At 51.2% G+C, this 12,262-nt stretch overlaps 1 protein-coding gene across 2 annotated transcripts; it reads right to left on the bottom strand.

Moving 5' to 3' along the window:
- Positions 1–646: 646 nt before the first annotated feature.
- RSU1 (Ras suppressor protein 1) lies at positions 647–11,771 on the bottom strand. 2 transcript variants are annotated; one of them, XM_078873156.1, is made up of 9 exons: positions 11,549–11,771; positions 9,074–9,188; positions 8,366–8,416; positions 7,548–7,668; positions 6,844–6,962; positions 6,110–6,192; positions 5,649–5,763; positions 5,034–5,166; positions 647–3,551 (listed from the first exon to the last, which is right to left on the bottom strand). In XM_078873156.1, the coding sequence occupies exons 2-9, from the start codon at positions 9,180–9,182 to the stop codon at positions 3,449–3,451; spliced, it is 834 nt and encodes a 277-aa protein (XP_078729282.1). In that variant the 5' UTR covers positions 9,183–9,188; positions 11,549–11,771; the 3' UTR covers positions 647–3,448. The 2 variants fall into 2 exon arrangements, with proteins under 2 accessions (XP_078729282.1, XP_078729283.1); XM_078873157.1 differs by lacking the exon at positions 11,549–11,771 and adding an exon at positions 10,522–10,540.
- Between the last annotated feature and the right edge of the window lie 491 nt (positions 11,772–12,262).

Below are 12,262 nucleotides of genomic sequence, written 5' to 3'. Positions count from 1 at the left end.
TGGTGCATTATTACTTCTTGTTATTCCTCTTCGTTCCCTGCGCAGCATAAGACTGCAACAAGCCCACACCATGCCGGACAAAAATCGGCACTTTTTTATGTCCCGGTAAGACTCGCAGATTTCCCAGGACAGTAACTGCCGCAAGAGCTTGCTCCTGGGACACCTGGGACAGGTGGCAACTCGAGCTGGTGATCCAGTCTCAGGAGAGTGGGAACTCAAGGGACCTTCCCGGAGGGCTCGCACCTGGTTCAGCGTGACCGCCACCATCACGTGGACTCAGCCCGGAAACTCACCTGGGCATTCAAAGCACAGGCGAGTCGGTGCGGGAGGTTGAATCTTACCGCACCGTTTACTGGGCGTGTAATAATTTAGAGGGTTCTGGGAAAACTTTTTCGGATGAATCCTGCTACCTTCATTACAACACTGTTGCTTTCTCAACGGCAATCGTCATCCACCATGATCGTTGCCGTCTCAGGTCACGCTATGCTGCAGTCATTCATGGAGGTCATGCGCCAAGGCTGATTTCCTTGCTCCATCTGCATGGTGGACATCCTCTCGGGCATGTTCCCTCCTTAAGCTACCGCTCCGTCATTAGTCTCGACCACTGGACTGCATCCAACACACCTGCACGAGGCAGTACACGTGCCTAAGCATAACCACTTTATTACGTTATATAGGTTTACATTATATAGGTTTACAAAAGCAAATGTACATGCAGGGCAGCAAGCGGAACGAGCAACAGACATTTTAGGTTGTGTCTCCGTTATTTCAAAACCACAGCTATAGGCTAGGTTTGTTATTTAGCACCTGAAATTACACTTCATTAGGCATTCACACACAGCAACTTAAGTGAAATAGTCTGGCACTTTGCACTAGAATCGGTGTAAACGGAGGGGAAAATCTCACTCGAGGCGTTTGTGAAATGCGAGCACAGAATCGTGGGGTGAGCTGACCACCCGAGGCACATTTGTGGGCAGTTCCGCTGAATCAAAGAATCTGTGCTGCTTAATACTGGCCAGAGAGAGGTGTTGGGAACCTGAAGTTTACCCTCGTAGGTTATTTGATTACCACCAGCAGGAATGGGTTCACAAGAAAAAACACCGGCTCCGAATTCCCTGCTGCTGTGCGAGTTTCAGTTGCATGCTAATTCGTGTTAATGACGGTGCTGGTGATAGCGGTGGTGGACTGGCCTCCCAACCCCTCGTGCCGTGCTGACCTTCATAGGTGTTCGCTAACAGCACTTGCCCCAGCAGTTTGTTAAGGCTACATGGGGAATCTTTGTTTCTATTGTCACAGTGATTTGTTCAATTGAGCACTGAGGCGGTGCTTATCTTCTGTTTACCATCCGGAGCCATTAGCGGAAATTCCTACGGTGGGGGCAAGTTAATCCATACGGCAGCCACTGTTGACTTTTCTACAAAGTGATAATCATTTTATCGACCCCAGTAGGGATGATGAGTCAACCCCCAGCAAGGATTTGAAGTTACAAACTTCCAAGTGCGAGCCGCTCGCTCTACCGCTGAGCAAGCTTTCTGCATTACGCAACGACTGCAGCAGTCGCAGCAGAGGCGCACAAGTGATCATGATCCCAGATGTAGTTTTGGAATTCCATTCATAATTGACAAAAAAAAGTAACTTTTAAGGTATTTCATTTAAATAAAGCTGCACCTCGTGGATAACAGGAGTTGTGTAGGTGGCTTGTGGAACGCGCCGACCGTGTGACCGAAACTCCGCCGGCGTGAACCTAACAAACGCCGTTCCAGCACTAACACTGGGCCGTTGGGCCGCACCTCTACTCGGGGCGAGCGCCAGGGGATCTATCGTCAAGCCAGGCCATCGGAACGTCCTGCGAGCGCGGCTTGAAGGGCTCTCTCGAACACGATACACGCCACGACCGCGTTACCCCACCGACCGCCGGACACCCTCGGGTAACGAACCCACGGCTTCGAGGCGAGATGACCCGTGCTACGCCGTGATAATGCCGCAGTACGTGCAGAGCCGTACGGAGAAGGCAGGCGGCACGGGCAGTCCAAGGAAAGCACGGTTGTTCTGCTTACAGTCATTCATACAACACTCCTGGCAAATTCACCGTACCCTGATGTCAGGTGTTTAAGGACTACGGAGTTTTAAAAAAAGCTAATGATCTGTTAGCAAGAAGAATCATTTAAACATTTAAACCTTTTTTTTCGATTACAGGTGTATATCTTAATAACGCCGTCATGCAAAACTATAGCGCACATTTAAACTTTAAAACTATTTGGTGGTTATCATAAGTACTGTGGAGCGCAATAGTTTAATATGGTTGCTCAGTGCTAAATCAATAATTGGCAGCGGGCCGGAGTAGTCAAGAGGCATGTGACGATTTCAACTCGCTTCCGCCCCCACGAAATAAAGGCTGTTCTTGGTTTGGGGTCACAATTCAAGAATCGGTGTTTTTAATATAATTGCGAAATGTTTTAGTTTATATAGCATTGTCGTTCGTACAAATGGCGTCACACAATGCTGAGGAACTACAGACACGTTGGAAGGCAGCCAGACAGTGAGCCAGCACCAAAAATTGCCCATGCTCTGGAGTCCTCTTATGTTAAGATGATTTCAGCAAAACTGGGTTTCCAGGAGAAACCACACGTACGTGGGAGAAAACATCCAATGCAGAAGCGACGTGATAATAGTCCACACTTTGCTGTACCGCCTTCTCCGAGCGAGAAAATGTTTGGACTTAATATGCATTAAAAATAATTATCCGTATTTTTACAATTCAATGCAACTATCGGGAACGTAAGAATGGGCTTCAATAAACGGACGTCTTGAGTTAGGATCCTCAGATGCTGGACTCACCAGGCAGGGGTGTAAGCGTGTGGGTGGATTTTCAAGCACTGCCGCACTTCCAACCTCCGCGTTAATAATTATCAAGCTTTGGGAAATTGTGGTCTTCAAGTGACCGACTTGCTCGTCGACACGTGTAATTGCCCGTTCCGTCAGCAGCGTGCCCTCCCACGTGCTCACTGGCCTCGGAACGAATCTTCCTGTGCAACAGCGAGGTCGGTGGAAAAAAAGGGTGGCGAGGACAAATATGTGGCCACCTCCCAGAAGAGTAACGATTATATAACGAACACAACGGTTAAAGACAGGGTTGTGTGTTTTACAGACAGCAGCTGGAGTACTTAGTTAAAGGCACTGTGGGTCTGGCAGTGACAGCTGGACATCAAGTAACTACTGGCACTATACAGGGGGTTGCTGGATGCATAGGCCAGGAACCCCCTCAGAACTGACAAGGCCCATGAGGCGATAGAGGGCCATAGCCGGTGTGACAGGAGGAGGGAGCCTTTGGCTGGGTGCTGGCTGGGTGCTGGCTGGTGCTGGCTGGATGCAGGAGATGTGGACCTGTGGGTGGGACTGTGGGTGTCTGGGACTGTCTGGAGAGGACCCCAGGGTTAGCGGCAAGGTACTACTTGTTCTTGGCCGCCAGAGGACGGCGGCTGATCTTCTTGGTCTTGTCGTTGGTCTTGGGTGGTGGGGATGGATTGGCCTGCATGTGCCGGCCGTATAAACTGCAAAGGACACACACACAACACATAAACATATATACAAACACAATCAAGCCAAAGCCACACAAACATATACGCATGTAAAGACACAAAGCCATAAAACACAGGTACTTAACCAACATTTCCCGACAGTAACTGCCTACACATGGACAAAAGCATGCAGCATGCACAGGAGCATGTAGCGCACAACAACAACAACCACCATTCGCCACTAAGTGGCGGTGACGTCACCACGACGCTTGTGCCAGGCCATGTGCACCTTGAGGCCACGTGAAGTGTCGAACGCCCGCTGGCAGGAGGTCACGGGGCAGACCCAGGTGCCACGGGTCGACTGACCGAGATGACCGAGATGACTGGCTGATGCACCACCTGTGCCCCCTACTGTACCAACTTGCTGTGCTTTAGCCACCCGGCGCTCCGCTCGTTGTTGTGAGCGTTGCTCCTCCGCCCTCCGTTGTTGCTGGAGGGCGACTGCCTCCAACTGCCCAGTAGCGTCCTTCACGAGCCTCCTCCACTGAGGCCGATCTTGACACCGCTGGTACCAGTCATCGGCAAGTCCACTCAGCTCCACATCCTCCTGTACCACATCACTCCATCTCTTCTCTAGCCCGTGCCGCGCCCGTTTAGCCCCCTCGATCCGGCCGAACAAAAGCTGTTTAGGCATGCGGTGGCTGGGCATGCGGGCTATATGACCCAGCCAACGCAGCCTTGCCTGCCGGAGGAGCTCACTGATGGGACTTTGCCCAGATCTTTCAAGGACTTGTGAGCTCCTCACACAATCCAGCCTGGTTAAACCCAGGATGGATCGTAGGCAGGCCAGCCTAAATGTTTCCAACCGGCGAAGATGCTCCACTAGGGGGGTCCACGTTTCGCAAGCGTAGAGAAGGGAGGGAATGACCGTGGCCGAGAAGACCTGAAGCTTCGTGCGGAGCGAGAGACCAGGTAGCTTCCACACAGCGTTACGCAACCGATGAAAAGATATTTCCGCTCGACTGATTCGGAGTGAGACCTCTGCTGATAAACTGGAGCCGGTCATAAGCACACTGCCCAGGTATGGGAAACTCTCCACTCTCTCCACAACTGCCCCATCACCAATTGGGAGTTGTGGGGGTGGAGTGTCCGATGGTACAAAATACCCAGGCAGGTGCTTAGTTTTGGTGGGGCTGATGGTAAGGCCCCACCTCTTAGTGGCATGCTCCAGTCTCAGCAGCAGCGTCTCCAACTCCTCTTCTGAATGAGCAGCTATTACCAAATCATCGGCATACATAACGTGGTTGACCAATAGGGAGCCATCCCTTGATCGCACCCGGGCGTCGATCACATACGATCATCGAGCACATACACGAGCATGTACACACATCCACAGAAGTTGTTATATATGGAACCTGTGCAAATTTCACACAACTGCAACAACACACAGACACGTTCGTGGGCACAGGCGTATGCATTAAGTGTGCTTGCTGCACTGGGTGAAGCGGTACTCACTACTTGTAAGTCTCGGAGCGGATGTACTCGAAGACGTGGGACAGCCCGACCTGGAACTGGTCAGCGATTGGGGCCACCCAGGGATTATTCTCAGCCTTGAACACCTGCTTGGGACCCACCAAATCCAGCACACCTGTGCGTGGACAAAAAAAGAAGCAAAATCAAAGATCCCCCGTGTAGCCTTTAACAGACTGTTGGGGCAAGTGCTGTTAGCGAGCACCTATAAAGTCCGGCACAGCACATGATTGGGTGGGTGGCCAGCACCATGCCCAACCGCCTCTGTCTCCCTATTGGAGATGTTTACATGTTGAGTAGACTAAGGAGAGGCCCAGGACTGTTCAGATATCCATCACTGGTGTTGGCAAGGATTGGTGTATATATATATAAATAATAAAGCGAGGGTCACTCAATTCATAGTGCAGTACACTTGCACCTTCAATCAGCACAGTTGGCTCATTGTTTTTTCCAGTCTGTGTTTGCCAATTGGGCCTGATTTTCAAGATTACGCTTGCTACGGTGCGTCACTCCCATGGTGTTTTGTTGCCGTTACTACGATGTGTGGTTGCCATGGTGTTTCCGTGGCCGAGGTTTGGCGCGCGTGCTTTGCCGTGTTACCAAGCTCAGGTGGCAGCACAGTGAGGCGGTTGCCCTGGATGTGCAGCTCCTTGAGCTGCGCAAGTTCTCCCACCTCCCGCGGCAATGACACCAGATCGTTGTCGCGCACGCTCAGCTGCACGACACACAGACATGGAAACACCGAGATTCAAGGTTGCGCCGCTGGGCCTTGCACAGGCTGTAGAGAGAAAGTGCTGTTAGCGAGCGCCTATAACAAGGCTGAGAGGGCACATGGGCGGGTGGTGATCAGTGCAGAAGGTGATTGTTGTGCAGGGCTTATCGAAGGTTGTGGTGCAAGGGTTATAGACGATTGTTGTGCAGGGGTTTTCGATTATTGTCGTGTAGGGTTTATTGAAGATTGTGGTGTAGGTAGAAGTTATCAGTCATCACAAAATATCTCATTGATGGTGGTGTAAGGGTTAGGAGTGATCACGGTATTGTGAGAGGTGTCCAGTTCTCACAATCTGCAGCTTGTTGAGCTTCCCTACGTCGGGAGGAAGTGTCTCAAAGTCGTTGTCACTGAGGTAGAGAGCACGCAACGTGGCTGGGTAGGGGAAACATGTGGGCACATCGTGAGAACAGATCAATATGATTGTTAAAACACAGCACAGGCAGCGTCCGATGTTTATTAATGCGTAACACTCAGCTGCTGAATACAGCAAGGCGTGTTCAGCACGGTTGGCAGGAGTCAGCTGGCACAACACCTACTTGTTGCATGCCACCACACAATCTACGATTAACCCCAATGGCCAGTACGTCTGCATGTGTAAGCGTGTGTCCTTGTGGGTACAACTGATAGGGGAATATTCTTTCATGCCGTGTATGCCCGTGTGCCTGTATATACATGTCCTGACGCTTGGACAAGACTTGTGAAGCCCGCTAATTCGAAGTTGGAGGCAGGCACCCTCCGACAATGACAAAGATAAGAAGAGCGACGCTCAAAAAGAGCAGAGCGTCAGGTGACTAAAATGCAATAAATCTCAGTTAATCAACCCATAACACCTTGGTGTGTCCCGAAACCTCTTATCAGCAGTGAGCATCCCACACTTGACGTGGCCTCGAGATGTACCTTGCCTGGCACAATCGCCGTGGTGACATCATCGCCACTTAGTGGCGAATGGAGGCTGTTGTCGTGTGTCTGTGTTTCTGCGTGTCCGTGTGTGTCCGTGTGTGTGCTCGTGTCCATGCGTCTCACTGAGATAGAAGAAGTTTCCTGGCAGGGAGGCCTCGTTGAGGTTGTTGTATGTGAGGTCCAGCACCTCAAGTGCTGGGAAGGAGCCAAACCCTCGCGGCAGCGTGCTCAGCCGGTTCATCCTTTGCAAATACACACGTACGTGAACACACATGAACACACATGCGCGCGCGCGCACACACACAAACACCATTTCACACTCATGCTGCTTCTTGTAGTAACGCTACAGCGCATTGCCTAGTCCATCATGAAGCAAGTTACACATGAGGAGGAGCAGTCGCATTCCCGCCCATTCACTCTCAGTTTAATGTCTATCTCAGAGACAGAGTGAAGGGTGAGGGATGGAGGTGAGGACAAGGAGTAGATAATGGATTATAGGAGAGTTATAATGGGAGTGGAGGTGAAGGGTGAGAGAAAATGTAGTTCAGGGATGAGAGGATAGTGGTGAGAGCCGAGCATTGAGAGGTGAAGGATGAAGACAGGGGAGAGGCGTGTGACATGAGTTAAAGGTAAGGGTGAGAGGAGAGGTGATGGTTGATTTTAGATTTGAGCCGTGTGATTAGAGGGGGGCAAGGCATAAGGTGAGGGTGAGAGACTAGGGTGAGCGGTGAGAGGTGAGAGCAGATGGAGCCATGAATCGGAGGTGAGGGGCAAGGGTGAGCAGTCATCAGGGGATGAAGTGTGGGAGTAGAGGGACTGTCACTCACCCCAGGTTCAGGTGCTTGAGTTTCTGCAGGCCGCTGATCTGCGTGGGCAGCTCTTCAATCTGGTTGTTGAAGAAGTTTAGCACCTCCAGGTTACGCAGCTCACTGATGTTCGCCGTCACAGCTGCACACGCGAAAACATTGTGCTTCATTAAGCTGCGGAAACGTGTTTGTGTGCTGATGTCAACATAAGGTACGTGAACCTCTGAGTTGAGATTGCAAGTAAGGGTGGCAGTTTGATGAGCAGGTATGTAAAGAACCATCGATCAAAGCCAATTATGATGCTCATGACACATGCATAAAGAATTTAAAGAAATTATTACATACAAATTAAATACTAACGTTACATTGAGGTTAATGGAGCAAACATAACTGCAAAGAGAGAAACAAATGAGATTACAAAGTAGACGGTAAAAACAAAACAGAATTCTTGAGTTGAATCGTGCCAATTAATCTAATCGCTGGTGAGATGAATCGTTACACACGGTGCGGTGAGTACATTCAGTTGAGTATATTGAGATGATGGTGCATCAACCTGGGGAGTAGTGATGTGCGGTGGCATTAGGAGAGGTGATGTACCGTCATTATGTTCAGTGATTTCCATGTTTTGCAATGCAATTTGTATTTATTGTGTGAAAATGTGACCAAGTCTAGATATGTTGAGCAAAAAGTGGATTATTTTGGAATCAGCCAGTTATAGGCAGAGGAAAAAAGGTTTTAAGCTTGCACCTGAATAGGGGAAAGAAGTCAACAGCATGGATGACTGGGATAAGGGAGTTAGTTCGTGATGAGGGCAGAAGAAGCGACATCATTAAACTCACTCTGCAGCTTGTTGTGACTGAGCACCAGCTGGGTGAGATGACTCAACGCAACTGAAACAGAGAGTACACGAATACAAAATCATACCGAGTTTATAAATGCATTGCACTAAATAGGAGTAATAGCTCATGTTGTTTTGTTTTTTCCAATATTCAAATTGTGTCACGAGAAAAAATGTCCATTCAGAAGTCTCGCAGACGAGTGCATCACCCTTTGTTTAGAGACTGGTGTGGAATGATATATTACAGAACTTCTTCTGAGATCCCTTCAAGTTACTTTTTACCACATTACCGATGGTTATATTTTCCCAAATGTCCTACTACATAGAAATGCTATCCCACGTGGCAGTATAGAAAATGGATATTATTCCCCACAAACTTTGCTTTTGTGACCAGGACTTAATGTGAACGATTAAGACCGCTTGTGTTGCGATCAAAACGTCGTGGTTTTTTGCTTTTATTTAAAAAAATCTATCTACGTGACTTTACCGAAAGAACCAAGAATGCACACGTGTTCTCATTGAAAATAAGTACATTTATAAATATCACTGTCCTGGTCACAAAAGCAAAGTTTGTGGGGAATAATAGGCATTTTCTGTACTTTTGAGGCATAAGCAATGAGGAAATAACACTTACTACCCAGGAACAATTTTTTTTGTTACCACAGTATTTATCAGTCTGTTGTGGTTGGGGGTAGTTGGACATGCTTACAGAGGCCTGGCACGTCCAACATGTTGGATACGGCCTTGTCACTCAGGTCCAACTCCGGCACATCCTTATCCTTGCACTCCTCCACGGCTTTCTTCAGAGACTTGGACATCTTTGTCTGCAGCGACACACACACAGCCACCACGACCATACATGAATGTTTACGTATGGGGTGGAATTCCAATCTTAATTTGGGAGCTTTCGTGACTGCAGGAATTATTCTTTGGTTCTTTTCGGTTAAGTCACGTCTAAAAATAAAATAATAAATCAAAATAAAACAACACATTATGACGTTTCGATTGCAACACAAGCAATCATCATCAGGCATAAAAGAAATAGCAACAAAAATCTAACTAGAAAACTATAGACCGACATACAAGCAGACAGACATCACAACGGCACACATAGAGAGGAGTATACAGGCAAACGAAAATTAAATAACCTAGTAAAATATTGAAATGTGATGTAATACAACACAAAGAGTCGGTTAACACACAATTAACGCATGGCCTGGTTGACTACGTGTTTCAAAATTCCAATACAACTCACAGGGAACTCCAATAAAACTCACAGGGAACAAGAAGGACTAGGCCTGATCCAACTGTTGAGTTGTCCGCATCTACCCACAGTTGGTTGTGCAGCTGCTGTTACTGCTCGTGATGGTTCCAATGTTAACAACGTGATGTCAGTGGCGCTCATGATGGTGGCTGATGGTGTTTGTGGTGGTCATGATGCTACAGGCAGTGTTGCCAGTGGTCGTGTGTTGGAACTTGGCTCTGGTGATGCTGGTTGTGCTTAGTATAAATGGTTGCTAGTGATGTTGTCCTTGGTGCTGTTGTACGTGATGCTTGTGATGCCTTGTTGTGTTGGTGCTGGTTGTGCTGATGTTGAGGTGTTCGTTAGGGAAACTGAGGCAGCAAGCAGACGGGTAGCTCACACCAGCTAAGCACCGCCCGTCCTGTATAACATAAACCATCATCTCCTGCAATGACACGCCATGCACGCACACATGAACCCTGCCACAAGGCTGCCTCTAGCCCGGACAACCACTCGCTCGGCAGTTCTAGCCCCGGACACCCTCAGCTCTGGGCTGTGGACACTTCTAGACCTTGAGACACCCCCATGCCTCTGGGACCGCTCGGACGTATTTAATTAATTTAGTGTATTTATTATATTTAGTGACTTGCTTATCAGTTTCTCTTTCGCGCTCCTATCGTGTTTTCGTATTGTTAGCTGGTGAGCATTTTAAATTTCGTTGTACTGGTGACAATGACAATAAACGATCTATAAAAAAAACTTGCTGACCCGCCCATACTGGACATCTGTGAAAAAGAGCTTAATAGCTCATCGGATTCCTCTCCTCCAGGCTAACTAAAGATTATGATAACCCGATAACCCAGACGACATCTCTCGTTTGTCTCGAGCCAGAGCGATCCCAATGTTCAGACTACCTCGATCTGAGAGACGTTCAAGGGGTGAGGAAGCCGCACTCCGTGTCACCACCACCACGCCGCCCACCACCACCACGCCGCCCACCACCACCACGCCGCCCACCACCACCACGCCGCCCACCACCACCACGCCGCCCACCACCACCACGCCGCCCACCACCACCACGCCGCCCACCACCACCACGCCGCCCACCACCACCACGCCGCCCACCACCACCACGCCGCCCACCACCACCACGCCGCCCACCACCACCACGCCGCCCACCACCACCACGCCGCCCACCACCACCACGCCGCCCACCACCACCACGCCGCCCACCACCACCACGCCGCCCACCACCACCACGCCGCCCACCACCACCACGCCGCCCACCACCACCACCACCACGCCGCCCACCACCACCACCACCACGCCGCCCACCACCACCACCACCACGCCGCCCACCACCACCACCACGCCACCCACCACCACCACCACCACGCCACCCACCACCACCACCACCACGCCACCCACCACCCACCACGCCACCCACCACCACCACGCCACCCACCACCACCACGCCACCCACCCACCACTACCACCACCACGCCACCCACCACCACCACCACCACGCCACCCACCACCACCACCACCACGCCACCCACCACCACCACCACCACGCCGCCCACCACCACCACCACGCCACCCACCACCACCACCACCACGCCACCCACCACCACCACCACCACGCCACCCACCACCACCACCACCACGCCGCCCACCACCACCACCACGCCACCCACCACCACCACCACCACGCCACCCACCCACCACCACCACCACCACGCCACCCACCACCACCACCGCCACCCACCACCACCACCACCACGCCACCCACCACCACCACCACCACGCCACCCACCACCACCACCACCACGCCACCCACCACCACCACGCCACCCACCCACCACTACCACCACCTCCTGTCCTGCAGCAGCAGCACCACCACGCGCAACGCTCCGGGGTGCATACGCTGACCCCACTCACCGCGTAACCCGTCGTTCCCTCGTGTTAGCCCCGGGTTCTCTCGGCTCCCCTTAGGCCCTGCTGGATCCCCCTGAGCGAGCCGGAGCCGCGGGCGCTTCGCTGGAAACGGCGGGAGATGAAGAACGCCGTCGCCGTCGCCGCCGCCACCGCCCTGATTCACAACGCTCGGCGAAGTCAGACGCCACTGGGCGCAGACATCTTGCTACTGCCGAGAGAGCCGATTGGCCAGGAGCGCGCACGTGACTACAGGCGACCGTCGTGATTGGCCCCAAGTTGAGGGGAAGTAGTAAGATGGCAACCGCGATGGCGTTGCGTCCAGGGCGTGGAGCTCGCCCTCCTCTCCCCCTCCCTGTATGGGCATTCGTGAGCGGCATCGCTGCTGATGGGTGCGGGGTGTGGTGTGCGGGTTACATGCTGCCCACACACCGCCCCCTCGCACGCAGCAAATAAACACATCAGTCTACACACAACATCGCTGGACGGTTTACCCCGTGTTCTTGTACAGGGACATTGAGTTTTCAGGTCCATGCGGCGTGCAGCCGTTTTAATGCGGGAAATTAGTTTTTGTCTCTCTGTGTGTTTCTCCCTTGTGACGGAACTTTGTAGGATGGACGTTTATATTTAAAAGGGCACGGGGTGACCAACAAGGTCTGAATTGGTTAGTAATAAGGTAGGCACACACACATCACAACCCACACACAGACCCAGATTTTT

This window comes from Lampetra fluviatilis, chromosome 36, assembly GCF_964198595.1.
Source record: "Lampetra fluviatilis chromosome 36, kcLamFluv1.1, whole genome shotgun sequence".
Lineage (NCBI taxonomy): Eukaryota > Metazoa > Chordata > Hyperoartia > Petromyzontiformes > Petromyzontidae > Lampetra > Lampetra fluviatilis.
Note: the sequence above shows the minus strand (reverse complement) of the source record. Positions and strands in the feature narration are given on the sequence as shown.

Coding starts and splice junctions, on each gene's coding strand:
- RSU1 (XM_078873156.1), bottom strand. CDS start 9,182: ATGTCCAAGTCTCTGAAGAAAGCCGTGGAGGAGTGCAAGGATAAGGAT. Junction 5,764..6,109: donor AGCTCAACAAGCTGCAGATT/GTGAGAACTGGA, acceptor TGTGTCGTGCAG/CTGAGCGTGCGCGACAACGA. Junction 3,552..5,033: donor CGCTCCGAGACTTACAAGTA/GTGAGTACCGCT, acceptor TGTCCTTTGCAG/TTTATACGGCCGGCACATGC.